The 23823-nt window shown below is 37.6% G+C and overlaps 1 protein-coding gene across 1 annotated transcript in view; it reads right to left on the reverse strand.

Annotated features, from left to right (window-relative positions):
* grid1a (glutamate receptor, ionotropic, delta 1a) overlaps positions 1–23823 on the reverse strand; it is a 252043-nt gene that overhangs the window by 92539 nt on the left and 135681 nt on the right. Inside the window, exon 3 of the mRNA XM_039621614.1 lies at positions 242–526. Within this exon, the coding sequence (XP_039477548.1) occupies positions 242–526 (285 nt within the window). The remainder of the gene's footprint in view (positions 1–241; positions 527–23823) is intronic.

The raw sequence follows: 23823 nt of genomic DNA on the forward strand, positions 1-23823 counted from the left end.
GTATGTGTTTGTGTGGGAGTGATGATGTTCCTTCAGCTTACTTCTCACTTGGTCTATTCTTTTCGGCACATGATTTCTCAGCGTTAATACGGCTTTACTGCAGCAGCAGCCTGATCTTCATCTCAGAAGATAGTTAGAGGACATTTACATTTAAATGAAAGCGGTGAAACCATCTTACATACAAATGTCATGTTTATGAGATATATTTGTTGTTAAGGTGCTCTTGTTTGTGCCAACTCACCGTAGTCGCTCTCGTAAAAGATGATGAACTTCTGCCAGTGCAGTTCAGAGACAAGAGTGAGCAGGACGTCGCTGATTCGAACAGGTGGACGTGCAGCCAGTGTGTAGCTCTCTCCGTCTGGGCTCGGGTTGAGCTGACAGGCAGTACGGGGTGCGCCATCCCCATTTCTTTGAATGAAGAGGTGGGGGATGTGCATTGCATCTGTCAGAGACTGCAGGGCACTTGCAGCTGCACAACCCGTAGATGTAACCAGCGCGAGGATCCCTTGGTTCATCAGCTCGCATGCTGGACAGAAGACAAAAACAAAACAAAACAGACTTTGTGAATACGTAAAGAAAGAACACAGGAAGAAAGTAAAGGCAAAGCGCTAAGAAACATTATATAGGGAAAATTAGATTAGAAGAAGAAAAGGAATAAGATATGAAAACATAATCAATTCCGACATGGATTTAATTTTAAAATAACATCTTTTTTTCCACTTGGTCTTAAAAAAACTAAGATGCTATATCCTACTTAAGATTATTTCTGACCCTTAGTTGAGAAATGGTCACCAAAAGTGGGAGGTTCGCCCTAAAGTTATAATATAATGTGTAGCTTAGAGATTGTGGAAGACGAGGTCGGTGAGTGAGTGTATCTTCTAATCCTTGTCCACAGACAAAAAGGGAAAGCGCTTGCTAACGGAAACTGCTACTTGAAAACAGCAGAGAGCTACCTGAGACAGTGGGGTGCTTATCAAAACAGAAGTGGTGGCTAAGTGGGAAGAATCTGGCATGAATAAAAATCAGGAATATTTTAAGATGTAATGATGCCTCATGTGAGTCCCAGCTTGATATTGTCCTACATATCCTTCACTCTTGCTCTTGGTTTTATGTGTAATGGTGGTGAAAATCTGTAAACAAGCAGGGATTAGGACTGCAGACACATGCTTGTGATGTCTGTGGTGGTTTTAAAGTCCCTACATCTTTATTTACACGTGCAATTTGGGGGGAAAAATCTATTTTTGATCCTCTTAGGGAAGGTCACCACATCTAGCGGAACAAAATGACACATATCTTTCAAAGATGAGGTACTCACTGAGATACTTTTATATCATAAAATAACGGACTACATTTAACCCTTTAAAGTGTGAACCATGAAATAATTGGCAGAAAATTATATTTTTTTGAAAACAGTGCTTATTGAACTTTCTTACAGATAAAAAATATTTATTTATTTTTATTAATATTTAATTATTATTATATTTGCATCACATTTGCTAAACCAATGTAAATGTATTGCATTATGCTATTTTCACAAGCCCTAAGACTCATTCTGACCCCATATCAGTTTCTCATCTTATATTCCTGTCATGTTTCTAAGATGAAAAAGTGTTAACCCTTTAATGTTGACCTAACCCTTCCCCCGGAGTATACTCCCGTTTTCCCTTCGGTTATGAGATGCAAAACAGAGAAAAACACAATTACCACAAAAGGGAAAGTGATAGGAATACAAATGCAAAACAGCTTAAATGAAGAATATTGAATTTGCATTTAATTTCAAGCTCTATCTCTGTTATGTGCTGCATAATCATCTACTACAGGGATCGTCTAATTTTGCATGTGACATGGGACAGTCTATGGCAAATGCTGCTTTTAAAATTCAACTCACTGTCTCTCGCACAGCAGGACTTTTATAATTGCACAAACAGCTGAGCATAATGTACAAAACAGCAATTAAATGTTCTCTCACTGAATTTCATAATACTTCCTAATTATATGGTCTACTTCAGTGTCTACAGAATCTGGCACAAAGGAATAATGATGCGGTCTAATACCAAATTATATCATTCAAACCCCTTCATAATAAGTACACAAACATATCATAAACATAAAAGTAAGATACCATGATATTAAAACCTTCGTGCAAAAGTGAAAAAAAGAGGAAGGTTTTTGTGATGAAAATGAATGAGACCACAGGTCTGAGAAGAAGTGGTGAGGCGAGATGATACTGAATGGCGACATACTGGGAGAGGACTGTGGATGTGTGTGTGAGAAAGTATGGCAGAAGAGCTGGACTATTAATGTGACAAATGGCGATTTCATCTGCTGACTGCATGCACATGACTACATTAGGGCACTGTAAATCACGACTAGAGGAAGTATGAGGAAACTAAATAACATACTAAATAGGAGACGGAATGAAGGAATATCAGGCATCTGAGGTAGACAGGCATGCACTGTATTCGTGGTTGTTGTGGTTTAAGTAAAATAAGAAAAAAAGAATAAGAACAGAAATGCAAGAGAATTAGGAAAGGGGTGCGGGAGTAGTGGAGAGATTATTTGTAGTTTTTTGCATGAATGCTCAGGGGAATTCAAGAAAATGTTCCTCAGGCCAGAAAGTGTCTTACAGTTTGTACATGAGTGGGAGAGACAGACAGACAGTCATACATGCAAGCCAAGCTGTGCAAAAGGGCATTTGGCAAATTTTCTGTAGGGCACCATGAAATACCTTTATGTTGCCCAAGTCATGTCAGCAGCAGTGATCAAATCTAGTACATGCTTCAACTTGGATACAACATCTAAATGTGTCTGCTGGCAACAACAATATGTATTGAACTACACACTGGAAACAGTCTGTTCCCAAGAGTTACTGATTCTCTTTTAACAAGTTTCACTCTCAGGTGCAGCCTACTCACTACAAACTTTACAGGGTTGGGAAGGGTGTAATATTGGCTTGAATTCCAGTTTCCTGTGCCATTAAGATACTTGTAACAGACCTGGATCAGTTTGTCCATCGACAGAACGTGTCATAAATGAATTCTAAGTGGAATTGATGAGTTTGGGACTGTCCATTTCAGATTTTGGTGAATACAGAAAGGAAGAAATGCATAGTTTGCACATTTCATTAATTACCAAGGGCCAGCCATTTTTTAAAATGAAGGCAAGGGCAGGAAGTCTAAAGTTCCAAAGGGCTTATGAGTAATAAAACACATTTCTGAGAGTATTAAGCAGTAGCATAATAAACTGAGTATAAATAAACTACTGGTTGCACAAATGACTTCTCTAATGTAAGGCAGCACAGAAGGAAATGATAATAAAAAAACACCAAAAAGGAGCAAACATCACAAAAACTTTTGTATCTGGTATACTTTAACCCAATCTGCAAACCTTTATTTTTATTTGAAGTGTGAGATTCAAAGCTCAAAAGCAGAGCTTTACAAGGAAAGCACTGGCTGATTTTAGGATATCAGTGAAAGGTGAATCCCGAGGAGTTACATGGAATTAAAATGAGCACCTTTCATTTTAATGTTTCACACTGTGTGGCTGAAATACAAGTACTGAGCCAGGTTAGAATTGGGAATTTTGCTTTATCATCACATCTGAGAAAACATGACCATCCCAAAAATGTTAAACGTGCAATTTATTGACTGATTATAAATCTGTATTTTGTGCTTTGTGTATAGTGTAATTGTTTACCTAATGTTATATCAGCTGTCATGCAGTGAATCGTCACCTTCATTTGTACTATAGGATCAGGACAGAGTCACCTCGCCTAACCTCTGTCTTTCAGGTGCTTTTAGCAGGCTGTGGCTAAAGTGTCTTCAGCCATTTTGGCTTCGTAATGGACACCCCAGGCCCATTATACAGCAGACAGCCAACTGACAGGAGGGAGGAGTACTCTATAGTCATTGGCAAGGATGATAATGGTGGAATAATGACTCTTAAATGTTCCCCCTGAAGTCGACAGAGGCCATCCTTCATTTCCTGCAAGCTATCTGACAACCAGAATCAGCATACAACAGCAGTCTTATTCATGTGTCATATAAAAAACCCTCACTTTTCCAGAATAACACATGCAAAATACTCTAAATTTACATGGTTGATTAACGTTTACTTTAACTAATTAGAAGAATCTATAAACTGCAAATTAAGGCACAGGATGCTACAAAGTAACAGAGCTCAAATAGGGAAGCAAAAGTTACTGTATTTGGAAAGAGAGATTCAGTAATCTATCATGGCCACGGTGGAGAATTCGTCATTTTCTTCTATTAGTAACGATATGGTTGATCGATGGACAACGAATTCAGTAGGTGTATGAATTTTTAAAGACTTTTAATCAAAGCTGCATATCTTTAAAAGCTTGATAAAGCTCTCATCACAATAAAATGCATTTTCCCCCCTGAGCTGTCGGCAAATTACTTGAACAAATCAGGAAAGGGCTTGGGATAGAGTCAGGAATACCTTTCATTTTCATGTGTTCATAATTGATACTTTTGCAAAGAACATCTGGCATGTGGATTAGGACTGATCAGCAAAAGCACATGGCATTTCTCTGCTCAAGTCCTCGCCTCATCCGACCAGTTCAGTTGTGTGCAGATGGGCCACGGAGTGAGAAAATTATCATCAAGACACCAGACTGAAAAAAGACACCGCAATCTGTTTTCCCACGAAAACGGGATGTCATCAGTGTCTCGCCCTCATTTTACCAATGTAATATGAAGGGATGAAACAAACCACCACACCACTGCCTTGGTGAATATTGCATAAATTGGGCCTGTCTCAGTGATTTCACAGCCTAAATAAGACAGTCTCATTTAGTTTGCTCTGACTCAGAGCCCGATCCTAGGATTCAAAGGAGAGAATCACCACTGAGATAAATGCTGCTGTGTTGTCAACACAACTCTTCCCTACAGTGAGAGTGGTGTAACTCTGATCTAATTGAGACAGCTTGTAATACAAGATTCAGTATAAAATGTTTTATCTTCATTTATGCTGGGAGATTTTATATTAATCTGGGATTATTTGACAGAGTATTAAGGTGCTATAACGCTCTTTGCTGTTTTCATAATAAGCACACAGCTATTTATTCTGAATATTAAAATCATGACATTTCAGTATTACCTCGAATGTAATTAAAACCGATTTTAACGAATAATTGATTTAACAAATTTTCAACAAAGAAAATACCACAGCTTGAATATTCTATTGATTTTTTGCTTTAAATAATAATTTAAACCCACCATATGTTTACATTCAAACTTCTACTTGGATCATACTCAACTCCGTCAGCACACTACACTGATTACTATATGAAGTGCTCGGATTGAAATGCTCTGCTGCTGAATTAGTCATTGATGGTTTTGGAACACAGTGGACTTTTTTTTTATGTATTAGCTGGTGGATAATTCGCAAGAGCTTTAAAAGGTCCATATTGTGCACAGCTAAGAGGAGACTGGATGTTTTGTGTCATTTCTTATAAATGGGCCCTTCCACACTGCTTTTGGCAGCTTCCCACAACATAATAGGACTTCACCACACAGAAGGGACAAATGGGAGAGATCAGTATATGGCAGCTGGACCAAGACTCCATTCGACAAATAAATGTACAGCAACATTGCACCTGCAGTAGGTATGAACCATTTCTAAATCAAGCTCTCTCCTTCACTCTCTCAATCTCATCTTGTGCTCTCTTTTGGGAAGATAAACATCCATGGCCCTTTCCTAGTACCTGCTCTCATCTGTCAGACTACGATAAGGGTACATATACCCTGTCAATACTATTGATGCTAAGACTGCCCATGTCATCTAAACTGTGATGGAGTATTTCACTTCAGTAAATTATACCCTCCAGATAAGTGACAGACAGAATAGCAGAAATAAGCTTAGTACAGTGAAAACTGCTTATATTCAGGGGGTGGATTCAATAACAGAAAGACCTACAGCTCAGCAGAATGCAATGATAAATATTATCTTTGTGAATTTTGAACTTTAATGTACAATTCGTGTTTGTCCACTGGGGTCAGGAAAACCTCACAATATAATTCAGTTCAATGCGATATCATTACAGCCTACAGCCTCAGAAATTAATTCAATAAGTAACTCACTTACAGAGTCTCAACATACATTTAAGTTATAGGCTTTACTGACATTGCATTTATTGGGAGTCTTTTGTATTAAAATTAGATTTCAGATAGGTTCTGGTGTTTGAAACACATTTAAGTGCATGCAGTCATCATTTCCTGTTAACCTTTTTCTGAAATCTCTCTTATAATGCTGCCTAAAAAGCATTACAGTACATCTCCATGTCAATGTGCCCACTTCTACATATGATGCATGCTATAAAAGCACGTTGGTTTTTAATAGTTTAATAGTTATAATTAAAAAAACGTTTCTACTAGTCAATTTTTCTTTACTTTTTCAGCAAAGCCAGTTGTTGCCATTACTTTGTGAATTTCTACTAGCTAAAATGCCTTTGCTGACTTGTAAATAATTCAGTGTGATGGTGGCAGTGTTGCAGTACAAATAATGACACATAGCTGGCATCTTTTAGAGTATTTTAAATCATGCTACACTAGTTCCTGTTAGTCCTATCAGGCACATTGTTTGAGGGATCAGGAGTCTGTACCTGCACATTCACTTTTCCAAACTGTGTGCATTAAAACCACCATAGTGATTGCGTTGCACCAATTACATGCACCATGCGTAGACCGGCCTCAGAGCTCACAGAGAAACGGGGTGTTCCTTTGTTCTGTGCAAAATCTATAGACTATATGTAACAATCACTGTTGCATCTTCCAAAAGCATGCAAATGGAGTTATTATTTCCTTTTCTCTCTTTGTGTTCTAACTGCTGCTTTGTGTTCTGAACTGAATAAGCGGCAATCAATCACAAAATCTACATTTTGTAGAAAATGATAATGGTTTGTGTGTTTAGAATGAGGCCCAGCGTGCACTTTAGTACTTTCATGTCTCATCCTCTGGGTTTCCATGTTAAATATGCTTTTGAGAGCTGGATCTTATTATTTATGACATCAGAGCTGACAAAAGAAGATAGCTGCTGTGCCTTGTGAAATTTATGCTCGGGGATATTTTTTGGCTGCTGGTACCCAGGGGATGTGAAAGGAAAAGAAATATAGTGTACTCTGCAGGCTGCGAGAAGAGCTTGACCTAAAGGAACCCACTCCCTGTACATTTTGTAAACAAGGTAAACAAACATATAGAAAAACTTGAAGGCACACCCAATGTACATTTGTCAAAAACTGCTGAGTCACTGATTACTCGCCATTCTGACAGTGAAGCAGATGCTGCCAGACAATGATGAAAACAACAACACCAGAATGTGATACAACTAGCTGCCATGTCTTATGGCATCAGTTTCAACTGTTGAGCAATCAGCAGTGACTTAACCCTTTTCCCTGAAGCAGTGAGCTTTTGATGTACTTCACAGAGCAGACATGTGTGTGGAGTCTGAGGCAGTAACATTAAAGACAGTGATTCTACTTCTAAGATTCACTTGATGTCTGTAAGAACAAGAGGACAAACGGCAATCTGAAAATGCGTATATATTAATCCATTTAAATGAATCCCCACCACTCTGTTTCTTTGGTATCTCTTAAGTCCCTTATTTTTTTCAGAATGCTTTTCACTCTCTGTCGCTTGTTCTCCCATCAGCTTAGCACAGCCGCTGTAGCTTCCAGGGCTAATATGGTCAGTCTAATGCACATAACAGTCTTTTGCGTGTGCAATGACGTGTGTGTGTGTGTGTGTGTGTGTGTGTACGTGCATGTTTTCTTGTTTTTCCTCTCTTCTCTTTTTACGCTTGTCTGATTAGCCTTCTTGGAATTAACATGCGGCCATGCCTGTTGGGACAAGGTGCTTCATTGGCAGCAGCGTGCTGAATGTTGAATCAGGTGAATAGCAAACCTAGTTTTTATGTGGTAAACATGTGTTTGGGTTTTGTGATGATTGGTTTGGATGGCGTTATCAAGAAAGATTGGCTAGCATTTTCAGAGGATAATCATGACTCATTCACCACAGGGATAGACTGAGTGGAATTAGGAAACATCTCACGCGCTCTCTTGGTAATGTGTCATTTGCTCTGATATCATCTCTTTCTTTGTCTCTCTCTGTCTGTACTTTTCTGGTCTCCTTTTCTTTCTCCCTGTCTGCAGATCTCTCTTAGCCTTTTTTTCTTTGTCATCTGATCTCTGTGGGTTTGCTTCGCGTGTGCCCTGTTAATGTCACCCTGCATGTTGCTTATCACAACCTGCCACTGTCTGTTCAAGCCCATCTGCATCTCAAACAATACCTTAAACATGCAAGATAAATAATGAATTAGCATAAGTTCAATTAAGGATGCTATCTTTCTTTGTGCGACAGTAGCAGAATGTGAGACTCTCAGTCCGTGGATTAAAAAAACAAAACAAAAACATAGCTACATTAAAATGAGCAAACTTTAAATATGCTCAACAACTGTGGTCAAATAACTGGCAGCTCTTTAGGAACTAATAATAAAGTCAATCTGCAAAACAGATGATTGCATTAGAAATTATAAATAGATTTATTTTTTAATTTTTTTTATGAAAAGCAAGGCCAAAAGGAAATTGCAGTGTAGAGACTGAACTTCAACCTTTTCTGCTCAGCTTTTTATTTTCTTGTCTTCCTGACTGTGATAACATGTGGTTTATATTATAATAGTGTAGAGAGATTTGAGTTCCCTGTGGCATCTCACAGATACAAGTTTTTAAGCTCTTTTGGCAACTCTGAGTTCACTTTATAAGTCAACTTAATCTGTCTGCAGCAGCTAATGGTTTAGTAGCAATAGCGGACCATTAGGAGCTGCTACAGTTAGATGTGGTTGGGTACATCTATGGGTAGATATGGATCTCTATAGTCTGGAATGAATCCCAGCAAAATGTTGAAAAGGGGTAAAAGACAATTGTTCTCATTTGTTGTTGCCATTTATACTGTAAAGCTCCAGCTTCAAACTCCCTCTAAACACTTGCTGTTCATTTTTTAATGATCTTAATATGATCATTTAAAACCACCTACCTACTGTTCAAATCTTTGATTTGTGCAGGGAAGCCAATCAGATGAAAGATACCATAAAATGAACTGACACAGTTTCTTTTAGACACTGGTTAAACTGAAAGACTGCACCAAGGCCAAGCATAATTCATATAAGGATTATTTTGTGATTTATGCAGAACTGTTGTAGCAGACTCCAATAAGCTTAGATTACTCTAGAAAACCCAAATAGATTCCATTTAAGTCTTAAATGACAGCATGCTGTTAACACTGTTTTGTGTTAAACCTGGTGCTTTCAATTATTAGCATTGCAGGCATTATTGCCTCCTTTTGTACTGGGATGCACGTAGCCCAAACATCCCATATGAATAGGGAGCAGAAGCATTTTGAGAGATAAAGATGTGTGCTCATGGTTTCCACATGTACTCTGCACTGTGTTTTGGCACAACTTACTAGCACAAGTTCATTCGTGTTGGTCACTGCCCTTCAGTACCTTTTCTGTGAAAAATAGCATCTTAGATCAATACTGTGCAATAGTGATTCAACTAGTTCTTGCACCATTTATGTTACATTTTCTCAGCAAAACTTTAAGTTTTAGGTTTCTTTTACTGTAAAGAAATATCCTCGATACCTTAGGAAAAGGTATCCCTATTCCAATTTACATTATATTCCCTCTTTCAGTGGCTTACACATTGCTAGTGTTGAAGTGTGTTAGCCTACCATCTCCACTAAAGCTCATGTTGGCACATAAGATCACAGCCACCTGTTCCCACAGCTTGAACAAAGCTGGACATGTGTTCATATGCAAGCCTGATGGCAGATAGGTGTTCACCTACTTTGCAAAGTAATTCACCGAAATCCACTCCCGCCATTATCTAAGACCTGAGTCAGAGGGAGAAACAGCCTTCTTCCTACGTGTTAAATCAACTTGATGGGCTCACGATGTTGATTCATCCTGCTGAGCTGAGCAATACACAAATTAAATGTCAGGCAGTTAAAAGTCATTAAAATTCTTCTTTTTTATGCTAAAAAATTGAAGTCACAAATTTACTGTTGAGTGTTTTAACATGACACATCTAAATTAAAAAATGTAGTCGATCAATATGGCTGAAAGGGGCCACAACTGGGGTATGAGTGGTTGGTTGAAACACTGGCTGAACTCAGAGAGTGAACAGTACTTAACCACCTGTGGACTCGAGCCAAACCTCTGTGTCCCTAGAGAAAACGACTTATACATTCTTCTCACAAGATGAATAACATAGAAATCTGGGAACCACATATTAAAGACACACGTGTTTGATCTGCATGCACTAGTAAAAGCAATGCCACTCTGAAAGCTCCTGTAAATTTTACATCCTGAATCTGTTCAAATGATCTTTAACATTACTTCCTTTCACCACAGCAAACCCTGTAAATACTACAGGCAGTCATTTTTAAAGAAGTAATCATTAATGAAATTGCAATTAACACAAGCTGGGTCTTAAGATGAGGGTAATGGTGTGAACAACAGTAAACAAACAGCAGCAGCTGTTACATGCGCACAATTTTTTATTCAGATTAAAATCACTCCGATTAAGGATATTAGGTCGGCTAATTACATGGGATGTTATTTTAATAAGCTCTGGTGTTTATCTGAACACACTTAATAAGAGGAGTGTGATGTGCAAAAGTAATGAATATGTCATGCATTAATCTTTCTCGGCTATCTTATCTATCTGGCACAAGTTTGATCAGTTCTGTGAAGATGGATGTTGTCAGTTTAAACCCAGTAGTTTCAGTTATTTTGTTGCTCCTAACTTTGTTGTTTGAAAAAAGAAAAAAAAAAAACAGGGAATAAGTTCAGTTTTTTAAGTTTCTTTAAACTTTGCTTCAATAGAACCAAACTTTTAATTTAATGTGGTATTGAGCAATGGTTCTCCTGGCTTTCTAAAGGTCTTTGAAAATATTTTGGTGCACAGTTTCTGGTTTTTCACTCATTTTCTATCCACTTCTTGTACCCAGCCATTTTCATGTTTTCCTTTTTTCGTAAGTCACCTAAACACTTAATTAAATAAACATACCAAAGATAACAAAGTTTGACCAGCATAAATTAGCATGTTGGCCAAAGAGATATTAGCTGAAAACTTGGCACATCTAAGTATGGTGTGCAGTATGTGCTTAAAAATAGAAAAGCGGAAAAAGAAGGAGGACAACAGAAGTTGTAATCCTAAAAACATCTACAGCAGCACTAGCTGAAAGCCCTGAGAGATACATTTGGTCCATTGTATCTACCATTTACCAAAATCTCATCAGAAATGGCCTCAGAAGGAGGGTGGCTGTCAAGAATCTATTCTAACCAAGAAAACAGTGAAAAAAGTGAGAAGAGTCAGGACCTCAAGAGTACTAAAGCAGTATGGGATAATTTTGATAGAGATTGGAACAAAAGGCAAGCAGCATCCAAAGAAGAGCTTTGGAAGGTCCTTCAAGAAGCCTGGAGAGATACTTCTGAAGACTACTTAAAGAAATCAGAAGAAAGCTTTTATAAGAGAGTTCAGGCTATGTTGAAGAATAAAGGTGGATTGATTTTGAAACTTGTTGAAATTGTACAAACTCTGTTTTTGGCTTAAATACTGTACCTTAAATAATCGATGCACCGATTTCCTAGACCTTTGAACAGTAACATAATGTAGCAACTATGGCAAATAGAATATCTCATTAAGCCATTCTCCATTCTAAGCAATATTTTTAAGGAGGTTGACTTCCATAAGTAATTTGAAAGACTTGTTAATGCAGAAGATGTAACATTTTTCTCTCCTTGAAGGAACAATAATCTATATTCACTCCTTGTTGTCACAAGTGTTTTTAATTCTGAACACCGGAATCTCCCAAGTTCCAATAAGCTTCGGTTATTATCTTGAATTTACATGCAATGGTTGCACGAAAAATAATTATAGCAACAGTCAGCAGCTTATCTATTATTCATTTCCTACTTAATTTATTTCACCAGTGTAATTAAGGATTTCTGTCTTTAACTTGTTAATCACTAGATTATATTTAAAGTTTTAAAATATTCCAACCAATGCATGTGTATTCTATCAATAGTTACACAATGTGTAGTTCTGCTTTCTCAATTTCTTACAAAGATTTTGCTTCTACAGGCAAAAGGTTTTTACACTTTTACTCTCATCTTGCATTACCTTGTTGAACTAAATAATGAGCCTGCACTTTCAAGAACCACATCAAGACCTAAAGCCTAATAAAGTAACTGTGCACAAAATCGCTGGAAGAATGAGCACATACAATTCAAAGCAATTCTCTGTCACATTGAGGAGTCACTTCTTTCTTTCTTTCTGAAAAGGAACTGACTTTCCCCTGGAAGTCTGCTCTCTTCTTAACGTTAGCACTGCCCTGTTGAAAAACAAATTAGCTCATTATCCTTGAAAGGCTGGGCACATAGGAGCAGCATGCGTGACAAGCCAAGCCTTTGGTTGTGCCAAGCTGAAAATGTCAACATACTACCTTGAGAGTGCGCATTAAACTCAGGCGGTAATGGCTGTCACAAGACAGATCCCCATTATCAAGTCCATTAAGGCGCCACACTCCTTCCCAGTGAAAAAAAAAGAAAAAGAAAAAAAAACAGCCAACATGCTGCATAATCTTAAAGTTCAGAATGAGCATCTGTAGATAAATGCCAAGGTGACACACTTTCCATTGTGCCTCCAACAACTTTTCATATGAAGTTCATTAAAATCAACTACAGGAGACATATGTGCCAAAATATCTTTTTGTGCATGCATATGTATGGGTGTGTAGACATATCAAAAGTTTTCTATATGGTATGTCATTTCATTTGCATGAAAAGTAGCACCTCAGTAGCACAGTTAATTCAATTTTCAAGTGTGATGACTAAAATGCACTGGCATTTTCTCCGTAATGGATTCACAGTATAATATACTGTATCCCCACTCAAACAATTTAATTTATTTTAGTACTTTTATTTTTTTTTCTTTTCAGTCTAGTCTTACTGGAAGGGACTGTGTTCTCCACCTAATTTACCAAACAAATGTAAAACAAACGAGACAGGGATTCTACAGAAGTAAAGATGTTTTGAAGTGAAATGAGTTGTCAGATATTCAGTGTTTGTCTTCATTTCACAAACAGATGCCGTGATGAAATATTGTTTCAGATACGCAAACCACTTTAACTTAGCTAAAAGTTGTTACCTTTACATTTGGCCTGAGCGACTGTTTGTTTAATTTTGGTTTTTATTATCTCATATCCTAAATTGCAAACCTCTAAATCATTTTTTGCATCAGGATCTAATTTCCTAATAGACTGTATTTCTTTTTTCTTCTGTTGTTCTGCACTCAAGTTTTTATTAATTTCCCCTTTTGGGAAATGAGTAGTGAGCAGAGGAAACAAAATACGGAAGAGGTCCCTCATGCATGAAATGAAAGAAAGAGCTTTGCCCTCCTGTAGGAGCTGACATTGACGTATTCTCTAAAGGTAACAGCACACTCCTGTGACATGCTACGTTTTAGCACTATGGATAAAAATGGCTTCCAAAACATAGATGCTCTATATTTATCTTTTTCAACTTTGCAACGGTGTGCATGCTGTCAGTCTATAACATGTGGGTGCTCCCCGGCAACTGTTTCCTTGGTAACAGGTTCGTTCAACATGTTAGCCATACTTGTACATTTGTAGCTAGTTTTTGGGGAGTGGTGCAGGACAGTATATTAACTTTGTTGAGAAGATGGACTGTTGCGAGAAAAGTGTACAAGCAACAAAACACAAATCCAGTTTGTTAGCACAGTTATTTTAATATATATTGTAAATATATATTCACTGCAAGTGAATTTTGAGATGTGTTGGTGGTATTGTTAAAGAACTGAAACTACTTTGAGCATTACAGCAATATTTGAACAGACCCAAAAACAGTCCTGGTAATATTTCAAAGCACATGTGAGATTGTTTTATGTTACAGCACTGCAGTATATGAGTACACAAGCAGATGCCACCAACACATAACATTTTCTGTGCCCCACTTATACCTAATGGAGAGTAACACATTATGTGCCAGTAAAGTTGCTACTGAAAGTCCTGTCCCCTAATAGTGCATATAGGTATGGAGTAATATCTGATGATTTCAAAGGTAACAGCATAACAATTTTAATGTCATTTATACATACAGTGTATGTATAAGAGTGTGTTGCAGCATCTCTGTGATGTTTCTTCACTTGTTAATTTTGTCTTTCCTTAAATTTGTCACTTATCTGCATTGTGCGTAGAGTAGCATTTGCAGCAAAAGTTTTCACAATGCAGTCGTCATAATCTGTACGTAGTCTAACATTTCCTAGTGTCACACAATGCCAAACACTGATTTTTATAATTTAGTTTAACTGAGAACATCATATAACATGGTACCTCTATTCTATATCCTTCATGTGTGGGAAGAGCAGGAAAGATGGTGCTAGTCATGTAACTTCTACAGTAGGCAATCTTTAAGATTGATTAGGATAAAGACAAGTCTATTACCTACAGTATATTACTTTATATTATTTTTATTTTTAATATTATTTTCATCACTAGGTCCACCTCCTTTTTGTCATTATTCTTGTTATCTATCTTTTTGCTTCGTAAAAATATTGAATCGTGCTTAAATTTTACCTAGCGACTTAGTAAACCTTCCAAAACCAGACTTTTGGAATACTGGACGAATGCAAGTTTCTTTGTGAATGATGAAAACTCTGAATTCTACATCATCACTGCATAATTAAATTCTGTTATAAGAGGTTATGCATGCATTTTTACATCCAGTTGGACCAATTATGCAGAGACATGCTTGCTGCTCTATTTATTCTACAAACATGTTTTTTATTCCTTCTTTTGTCTCTATTCTTGTTATCTTGTTTCTACAACATAATAATCTCCAAGAGTATAAATAACATTTATACTATAAATAACATTTAACATTTAGATTTCACGGGTAATTCTCATAGGGACACAATGCCTTATAATCAATTTGAGTATCATAATCATGTAATGTCTCATTGTATTTTACGTCTATTTCCTTCAACCTCCACCCACTACCCCCTAACATATCCTGCTGGCAACCCTGCTTTCTTTTTTCTTTTTGGTTTTAGTCACGTTTCTTGTTATCTTGCTGCTAAAACAGAATAATCACCAAGGGTATCAATAAAGTTCAGTCTAATCTGAGATTATCCAGGTACTACTGAAAAGGACACAGTGTCATATATATGATTCAAGTGCCAATTCAACGGGTGGCACAGGAGACACACAGGCCAGGCCATCTGCTTGCAGATACTGAGGTAAATGTGAGCAGACAGAGAATCTGGAGGAAATATGATTTGGTTTATGTAGTCCTTAAGTAAGCTGTCATTCCCCATAATGCATGAAGAGAGCTGGCAAAAGTAGGTCTATTACCATGTTGATAACATCAATTTGAAGTGTCAGTACGGGGTGAGCTAATACCCTGTCCGGCAAGGCTCTTCTCTCGTCTCCACAGCCACAGGGGGTTCTGATTTGATTAAAATCACAAACCAGTCATTCTTTCATAAACCTTCCAGCCACTACCTCGAATGGTAATAAGATGTATTAAAGATCCCCAGGGTGTTTTCTTTCTTTTGCCAGAGGGTGCTACATTTACTAACAGAATAGTCACCTGTGGCATTTCTGGAGGCTGTCGTCTTATTCGACTGATTGACCAGTTTTAGGTCAGGAACTTCACGCAGACATATTTACAGCGTACTGTGATTAGAAAGGTGGAAATGCAGTGTGGATGCACATTCATCTGAGATCAAACTTTGCCTCTTTGACTTTGTTTTTATTGAGTTAGGGTCACCAAATTATAAATTATCTCACGGTCTGTCAAAGCTCCCCCCCCCCAGTGGTAGTAAAAACAGCCGGGCAGGCAGCCATACAGCACAGTCCGCATTATGCTATCCATTCAATCAGGGAACCCACTGGTTATTGGCTGATGACTCAGCCTCTTGGTGCAACAGTCAATATTTTGGGGCTTCAAGTATAGCCACTAGATAATGGATAACTGCTGGTTCTCTTCAGTGGTTAGCATTTACAGTGTAGTTATAAATTCAGATGGGTTAACAAAAAGTTCTTAAAAAGTCTGATTCTTGCCAGGTAGTGGGGGTTTTTAAATTGCCTTTTGGCTAACATGTAATTTTCTGCTCCTCACAAGGACTATTCCCTGGGAACTGTAAAATCCTACTTGAGCATGATTGGTTATTACTACTCAGACTATAAAAAGAAACCACAAAACTTCCAATCCACTGCTTGCTGCTACAGACAAAATATGGAGATATATATAGAGTATGCTGTCCATCAAGACAGAACACATTATAAAATTGTTTTAGAAGGCAGTAGATTGTTAGATAACAAATAGTACTTGATAATAAGCCTAATAAAACCAGACTTTTGGGCATGTTGGACAAATGTAATGTGATGTATGTGGAAACTAAAGATAACTGATTTCTATTTTAAACAGGTTATGCAACAAGCACAAGCAACAAGTAATTTATGAACCAGATATGTCTGTAATTGCCTACTTTCTGCTTTATTTATTACACAAGTTTGTTCTTTTTTTGGTGACACAGGTGGCTTATTGCTGATTCATACAGTTCTGTAGTGTGCTCCAATGATCACTGATCTGACTGACCCAGCAGACCTGATCTGCCATCTGCTTGAGAACTCCTGCTGTTTTGTCTCAGTGTCTCAGATCTTCAAAGGTTTTATCTGCAATGTTTCTAAACCCCAGTCATTTTATGCCTGCTTCAGTACTTACTTGTCTTTCTCTCTGGTGTGAATCTTTTCCTCATTTATTACAATGTGATCTCTCTATAGCCAGGTATATTTACAGCACACTCCACATCAACAGTTTCTACCCACAGTGCGGTGCAGCAGACAAATCATTACTCTATAGCTCAGCAAAAATAAATGCCCTAGAAAAGTAACAAGTAACACGTTTTAGTTAAATACTATCCACTGGTACATGTATTGTTTCACACAGATATTGTATCACTTTCCAGCACAATGGTATTATTACTTTCTTCAAGGTCTAACAGAGAATTAATCAAGGTCTCCAGTTGGCCTCATGATTATCTGTCTGTCTGGATATAATTGAATGTATGCAGAGAGTACCAGAGAGACTCTTCTAAGTCTACATGGACAGAAGTAATGACAAGCTGTGAGGCAGCTGAAACTGTCTCCTTTGTTTCCCAAATTTACCTTAATGGCTAAAAACATTCACAATACCTGTGGGGTAAGTTTAACTAAGCAGTGTTTTCTCTGCTTTGCAACTGCATTTCTTTTTTTATCCCCTCTGTTTTACCCAGTTTTTCCACTGACCCTTAGATGTGCCCTGCAGAGTGCTTACTTATGCTCTCTATGACTGCACTATCCAGTTCTTGGCCTCATCTTCAAGTCGCTTCTGCTCCTTGCTGTTGCCACCTCTCTCCCTTTTTCCTCTCTGTATTGTAAATAAGTGCAACTTGCAAGTGAACACTCGATTTCCCACTGGCTTTGTAGTTGTTTAGTCCTGAATTCAAAGCGAGAGCAGAGGGGGAGCAATGTGAACCAAGCAGCCTGTCATGAGAGAGGCAAGTTCTATACTGCGATTTTAAAACCCATCCTACATTTAATCTGATAAAGAAAATTATATACTGTAATTAGACTATATGACTAGAAGAATTAAGCATTTTCAGAAACAGATATATTTGTTGTTATTGGGATGACTAATATCACACTAAACCAACAACAGCCAGCTTGGCATTCAGACTGGGTGCTGTGGATAAACAGCTAGCTTGGTTGGTTCTGTCCATAGATAAACAAATCCACCTACTAGACTTTCCAAAACTCATAAATTAGCAGTAAAGTGCTGGACAGATCCAAGTTCACTGATCCTCACAAAAAAGTTTCTCTAAAATATAACTAACTAGAAGTCATTTGTAGTGAAGCTCAAATCCTGTGATAGTAGTAGATATGCACTTATGCTTTCAAAGGCAGGGAATAAAATTTAGACCTTCTTTCATCTGGCTATTGAGGAGGTTTCACTGAAGGATTCAGACATTAACAAGGTATACAGATCAACTGGACCATGCCCACAAAGAGCCTCATTCTTTAGTTCCTAACAAAAAGCTAATAAGCGGATGCCCTGCTGCTCTCCCTCCTTCGCCCACTTGTCTGTTAGCACTATAAGATTTACAAGCTGCTAGTAGTCATTATACAGGCTTTGTGTTTCTAATTGGGCAATCCCACACTCCTGCAGGTACTGCGTGGACCCTGACAAGGATCCCGCCTCTCCTCCTTACCCCTTGATGCAGAAAGAAAATGTCGTCATTTCAGCAGAGCAGCCTCAGCCCCCCTCTGGTATCCTTCACAGTCTCACCAGAATGGACTGCAAATCCTAAGGACACAGTTTCAAATTTTCCTGCACAATATCACCAACATAACATTTCTGTAGTAATGATATGTTTTAGCTTTCAATTTGCCCTTTACTCCATTTGAGAGTAGATAAAACAACACATTAGGTCCTCGTGTGGTAGTGTAGGTGGCATAGTGGATTTGCAAGTTGCTGATGACACACTGAGCAAGATCTGGGCTCTATCGTCAGCAGTATTGGGTGAAAAATGATTCACTAGACCGTGCCTGCACTCTCACCGAAACTACCTACATCTATCCAAAAGCGTTCATGCTGAGCACCTGTTGGTGCACCTCTCAACCATGACTGATAAGTGAAAATTAAAGCTCTCTTTGAGGAAAGGAGAGATTTCCTAAATTCTCACTTCCCACTGTCATGTGTTTAAAAGAATCAGTAAAAGCCAGGCTGGAGGTCTGACTGATCTTAGAAAGAAGATCCTAGAATGCTGTGCGACAAGTTTAGGGGCAAAAACAATTTAATTGCTTCTAATATTATCATATTAAATAATATTAATGTTACAGTATTTTATATTACTCACTTTTATTATTCTAGTAGTTTCAGTGATTTTTCATCTGATATCTGAACTAGTGCACATGAAGATTTTCTTTTCTACCAGTGAGCGTGAGCTCTGATTTTTTGCTTTGTTTTTTTACTTAAACAAATGAGGTTTGACAATTTTTGGTTAAAAAGAAATCTAGCATCAGTCACAATAACTCTAATATATTATAGCACAGACAAAAACTATTTTTATCGAGTCATGTATCACCTTTTCTGTTCCACAACATGGAGGCCATTGGAGAATTACATTTACAAGGATTCAAACTCCCTCTCATATGTTGCCTCAGGTTTTATTTTTACATTTTCTCAAGTCATATTTTGCCTACCTTTTACCAACCTTGATTGCTCCGGGCATATATACACACACACATTTTGCTCTGTCAAAAAAAACCCATGCACATCTTTTATCTATCCTCTGGTATTTATTCCTACACACTGACTGCTCTTATCAGGCTTGTGTCTGTTTCATTCACTGCCACTTCTGTTCATTCACTATCAGTGAAGAGATCAGACATTTAATGCATGTAGAACATGGCTATCTTATCCTGTTGAGTCCTGTGGGCCTATTTGTTAGCTGTCAGTGACTATCTACCTTCATCCCTTCCCTACTGTGTTTGCTGGCTCATGATGCTAGGAACTGGATCTGTCAAATGGCCGTCCCCGTAGGGTAACAGCAGAGCCTGCATTTTGCTGAATCGATCCTAGGAGACGCATAAAGAAAGAACAAGAGTTAGAGAGCAAGCCTGAGACGGAGTGCAATAATACAACGCCAGGAAGACAGTTAGAGGGTGATGCTGATGACCAAACAGACATGTTTGGGCCAAAAGACCTCAAAGATAAAGAAATGAGATGATGGATAGTGGAAATAAGACTGTGGCCGCAAGGGAGATCTTCTTGCACAGCACATGGCTTGCAGGTAAAAAGAAAGATGAAATGGATGTTTAGAAAAAAGAGCCAGAATAAGCTGAATGGCAAAGATAAAGCAGTGGTCATACCCATAAGTATCTGGACATTAATATAGAATGCATGTGATTTACTTCTGACTGAACCCACATGTCCAGACTACTAAATAAGCATGCTAAAAACTAAGGAAGAGTGAGAATGAAGGAATAGACAGAAAAGTGGAAAATACGACAGATTTAGTAAAGAAGTGGCAGAAAGAATAACAGACAATGATAAAAAAGGAGAGAGAGAGAAAACTGTGAGTGAATAAGCATGCATTTCTGCAGCAGGGTAGCCGGATGGCATGCTTCACCCAGGGCCATAGATCCTCATTAGGAGTCATGCTGCTGCTCCAAACATACATCAGCAAAACAGCACACAAACAAACACATGGAAAATGTTGGGAGATGTAACATGTGCAGTGGCAAGACATTTTGCAGTTAAAGTGCATGCAATTGGGCAAAACCTTGGAATAGACCTAAAAATAACAAATTGTTAGCTAGAACACAGAGAAGCTAAAATAATACACAGCAGTAACCTCTTCAGATTCTCCTCTTCAGATTCTGCTCTAGCCTTACAAAAACAAAATCTCATGCCAGGGGAAAAGATGGGAAAGTCCTTAAGCCTGATTCTTTTGACACTGTCTGACTCATGTAGCCATGCCAAGACATAGAGAAGGAGAACAAAAATGGCACGTCTTGCTAAAATTTGACCTTTTGTAATTTTCATTTCTTAAATTAGAATTTCATGGCAGCAACAGAAAATCTAAACTTTTGTTTGTATATAAGCATTATTATAAGTCAAAGCACTCCGTCTTCTCTCGCATCCACACAAGTACTAACATGCTTTCTTTTTTCTTTTTCCTGACAGCAGGTTTATGGTAACTCAAGTGATGGAAGACAGACCAGCGACCTGACAAGGACAGACAACGACATCTCTCTCTCCTCTCTCTCTCTACCTTGCCTCTAGCCCTGAGGGCATTGATAAGAGCAGACATTTTAATTTGCTAGGTCAAAACAAATGCTTCAAGAATCTGCTGGCAGGCACCGGAAAACTTAATGGGCTCCTGAGTACTGCACTGGCAGAAAGTACACAGGAACTCATTCATAGAGCATTAATCTACTGTATGTTCTAATGGACATCATTTCTAATGGGTTCTCAGCCCCCCAAAAATTTAATGAACCAAAACAGAGAATATACCAGATAATTAGTGTATCATAAGATAAAGAGAAAAACATTAACAGGGGAGTGATCTATCACATGTAATATCAATAATTTGCTAATTTGGACAATGCACATATTTTCTTTCTAGGTTTCAATGTATGTAACAAAAGTTCCTTCACCCCAGTGAAATCTGGAAGTCATCTCATCTGTGTGTGAAGTACACTATGCAAATGCATATGTAGGTTGCACAAACACAATATGCACAGCCATGTTCACCTACTGCTGAAAAATTACAGCTTCCTATCTCTTTGCATCTCTCAGCCATATTTAACTAGAACTTGATATTGCCAGCTCATTACAATCCAAACACAGCCATGCTCGACACACTTATGTACCCATCCATGCTTTAATCCCTGCCCTACTCTGCCCTCACAGCCTAGAAAATTATACATAATGCACTTTTTACAATAGAATATGCCAGTTCCAGATCTACTATAAACACAATATTTTATCTGTATGCACAAATGGGTTTCATATAATGTAAATGCAAATCCTGACAACTGTAAAATAAAATCTGCAAAGTCATTCCAGACTTGTTCTTATTCTGTTCTGGTCCTGCAACAGCAGTCATTGTATCATTAAAATGAAGTCATTACAAACCACTAAACAGTGATGGCTATAATAGCTACAGCAACTGACTTATAACAAATAAGTATGAACCCAACTGATGCTTTGATGCTTTAAAATGATCTGATTAGGGCAACAACATTTGGATTCTATTCCTTTGGAGAGGAATTTAAAAAGCATGGGCACAGAATACAACTTTATGTTGTACTAATCACATTGCTGAGCACTACAGTAACAGCACTAGTAAACATGCTGTAGTGGAAAGACTCCAAATACAGTGTGACCTGCAATTGCTCATTAATATCTCTTTTTTTTCTTTAGAAAAATATTATACGTAATCACACTGAGCCCAGCTAAATAATATCCATGCTCTAAAGAACCACTTACAGAGCATTTACAAAGCCCTTTCTGTATGATCCTCCTACTATAAATGAGCGATATAAGAGGTTTAGGAGGCTTTAACGTTCCCCAATGCCCAATGGTAAGGATCTACTTAGAACAATACAATTTACAGTTGTAGTTTGTGGTATAAAAATCTTTGTATGACAATGGTGTTAAACATTTGGTAGCTTCTTTGTGACCCTCATGTAATGTGGAAATTGAATAATATCCTGTCTGTTAATGCTAAAATGCTGAAAATAGCAGGTTCATTCAGGAGCTTTCTCATAACAAAGTTCATGGTTAAGGACAAATTTCAATGTAACATCTACCGGTTGACAAGTGTAATCTTTTTGTATACGGCTGATCAGAAAACTGCTCAAACTTCCCTGACAACTGCAGTGGATTTATATGCCACACTCTCAGCAGGGGTCACTCCCTCTGTGCCAAGTAAAAATATTTGCTTTGTGCACAGCATTTGGTGGCTTATTTCCCCGTGAATTGCTTCAACATGTTTTGCAGCATGAACAGATTCCAAAGCTACAAAAGATGGAGCGGCATGCAAAGCAACTCAGCCTGGAAAACAGATTTCTTGAATTCTCAAGTAGACATAAATGTAATGGCCGGGGCAATATTTAATGAGGAAGCAAATCTGTGAACAAACAAAATCAATGAGGTGCTCTTACAAAACCTTCTTGCTGTTAAAAACAGAATGCCACAAGGCAAACATGGGTTATTTGCAGGAAACATAGCTGACGAAGCTATTTGATAAAACTTCACATTTAAAAAAGAACTATAGCTGGGATTGATTTTTTTTCTTATTCATTTGGGCCAAAACACATCATTTCAGTTTTAACTTTGCCTTACAGAACATTTGTATGTGGTTATAGTTAAAAGGATTATTCACCTGATATATAAAACATAAAAATGACTAAATTTCCAAAAGAAGAGAGAAAGTGTTGCTCTGACTCAAGCATTTTTATATCAGTCATGTGACCATCGAAAACATGTCAAATCCAGTCAAATTTATCTGTATAGCACTACTTAGACACACAGTAGTTTAGTGCTTTACAAAGGGATAGGAAGAGGCTTACAAAGAGATATTTACAACATGCAAAACATATTTTTATACTTTTGCCATTACTGTTATTATTAATTATTTATTGATACACATAATGCAGATCCACATAACTACACAATGCATCCAAACACATGCAACACAGACAGTTTTAATGGAATATGAAATATGCAAATATTGTATGAAAAAATAGTTTTTGTGTGTTTTTATTGTTTGTGGTTTTCTCTCCATTTCATTTGTCTGTTTTTCCTGTTTGTGTCAGTGCAGATTTTGTGTTCTTGCATATTCTGCAATGAAAACAAACAAACAAACCAAACATACCAACCAACAAAACATATATGTATTCATGTGATGATATAAAGCATGCACAAAAGATCAACAACAACAATTAGAAGACCAAAACAACCATCACTGCAAATCCACTTTGTTTTTGCTACAACCTTAGTAAAAGTGGTAAACCAATGGGAGGTTCACATGCTCTACAGACAGCTCTTTTATTCACGCCTGTAATGATCTTTATGATATAATGATCTAATCTTTAGAACATATGTGAACATATGGAAACTCATTAGAGGACTTGAGCCTTTTCCCATATATGTATATATATATATACA

This window comes from Oreochromis aureus, linkage group 13, assembly GCF_013358895.1.
Source record: "Oreochromis aureus strain Israel breed Guangdong linkage group 13, ZZ_aureus, whole genome shotgun sequence".
NCBI lineage: Eukaryota > Metazoa > Chordata > Actinopteri > Cichliformes > Cichlidae > Oreochromis > Oreochromis aureus.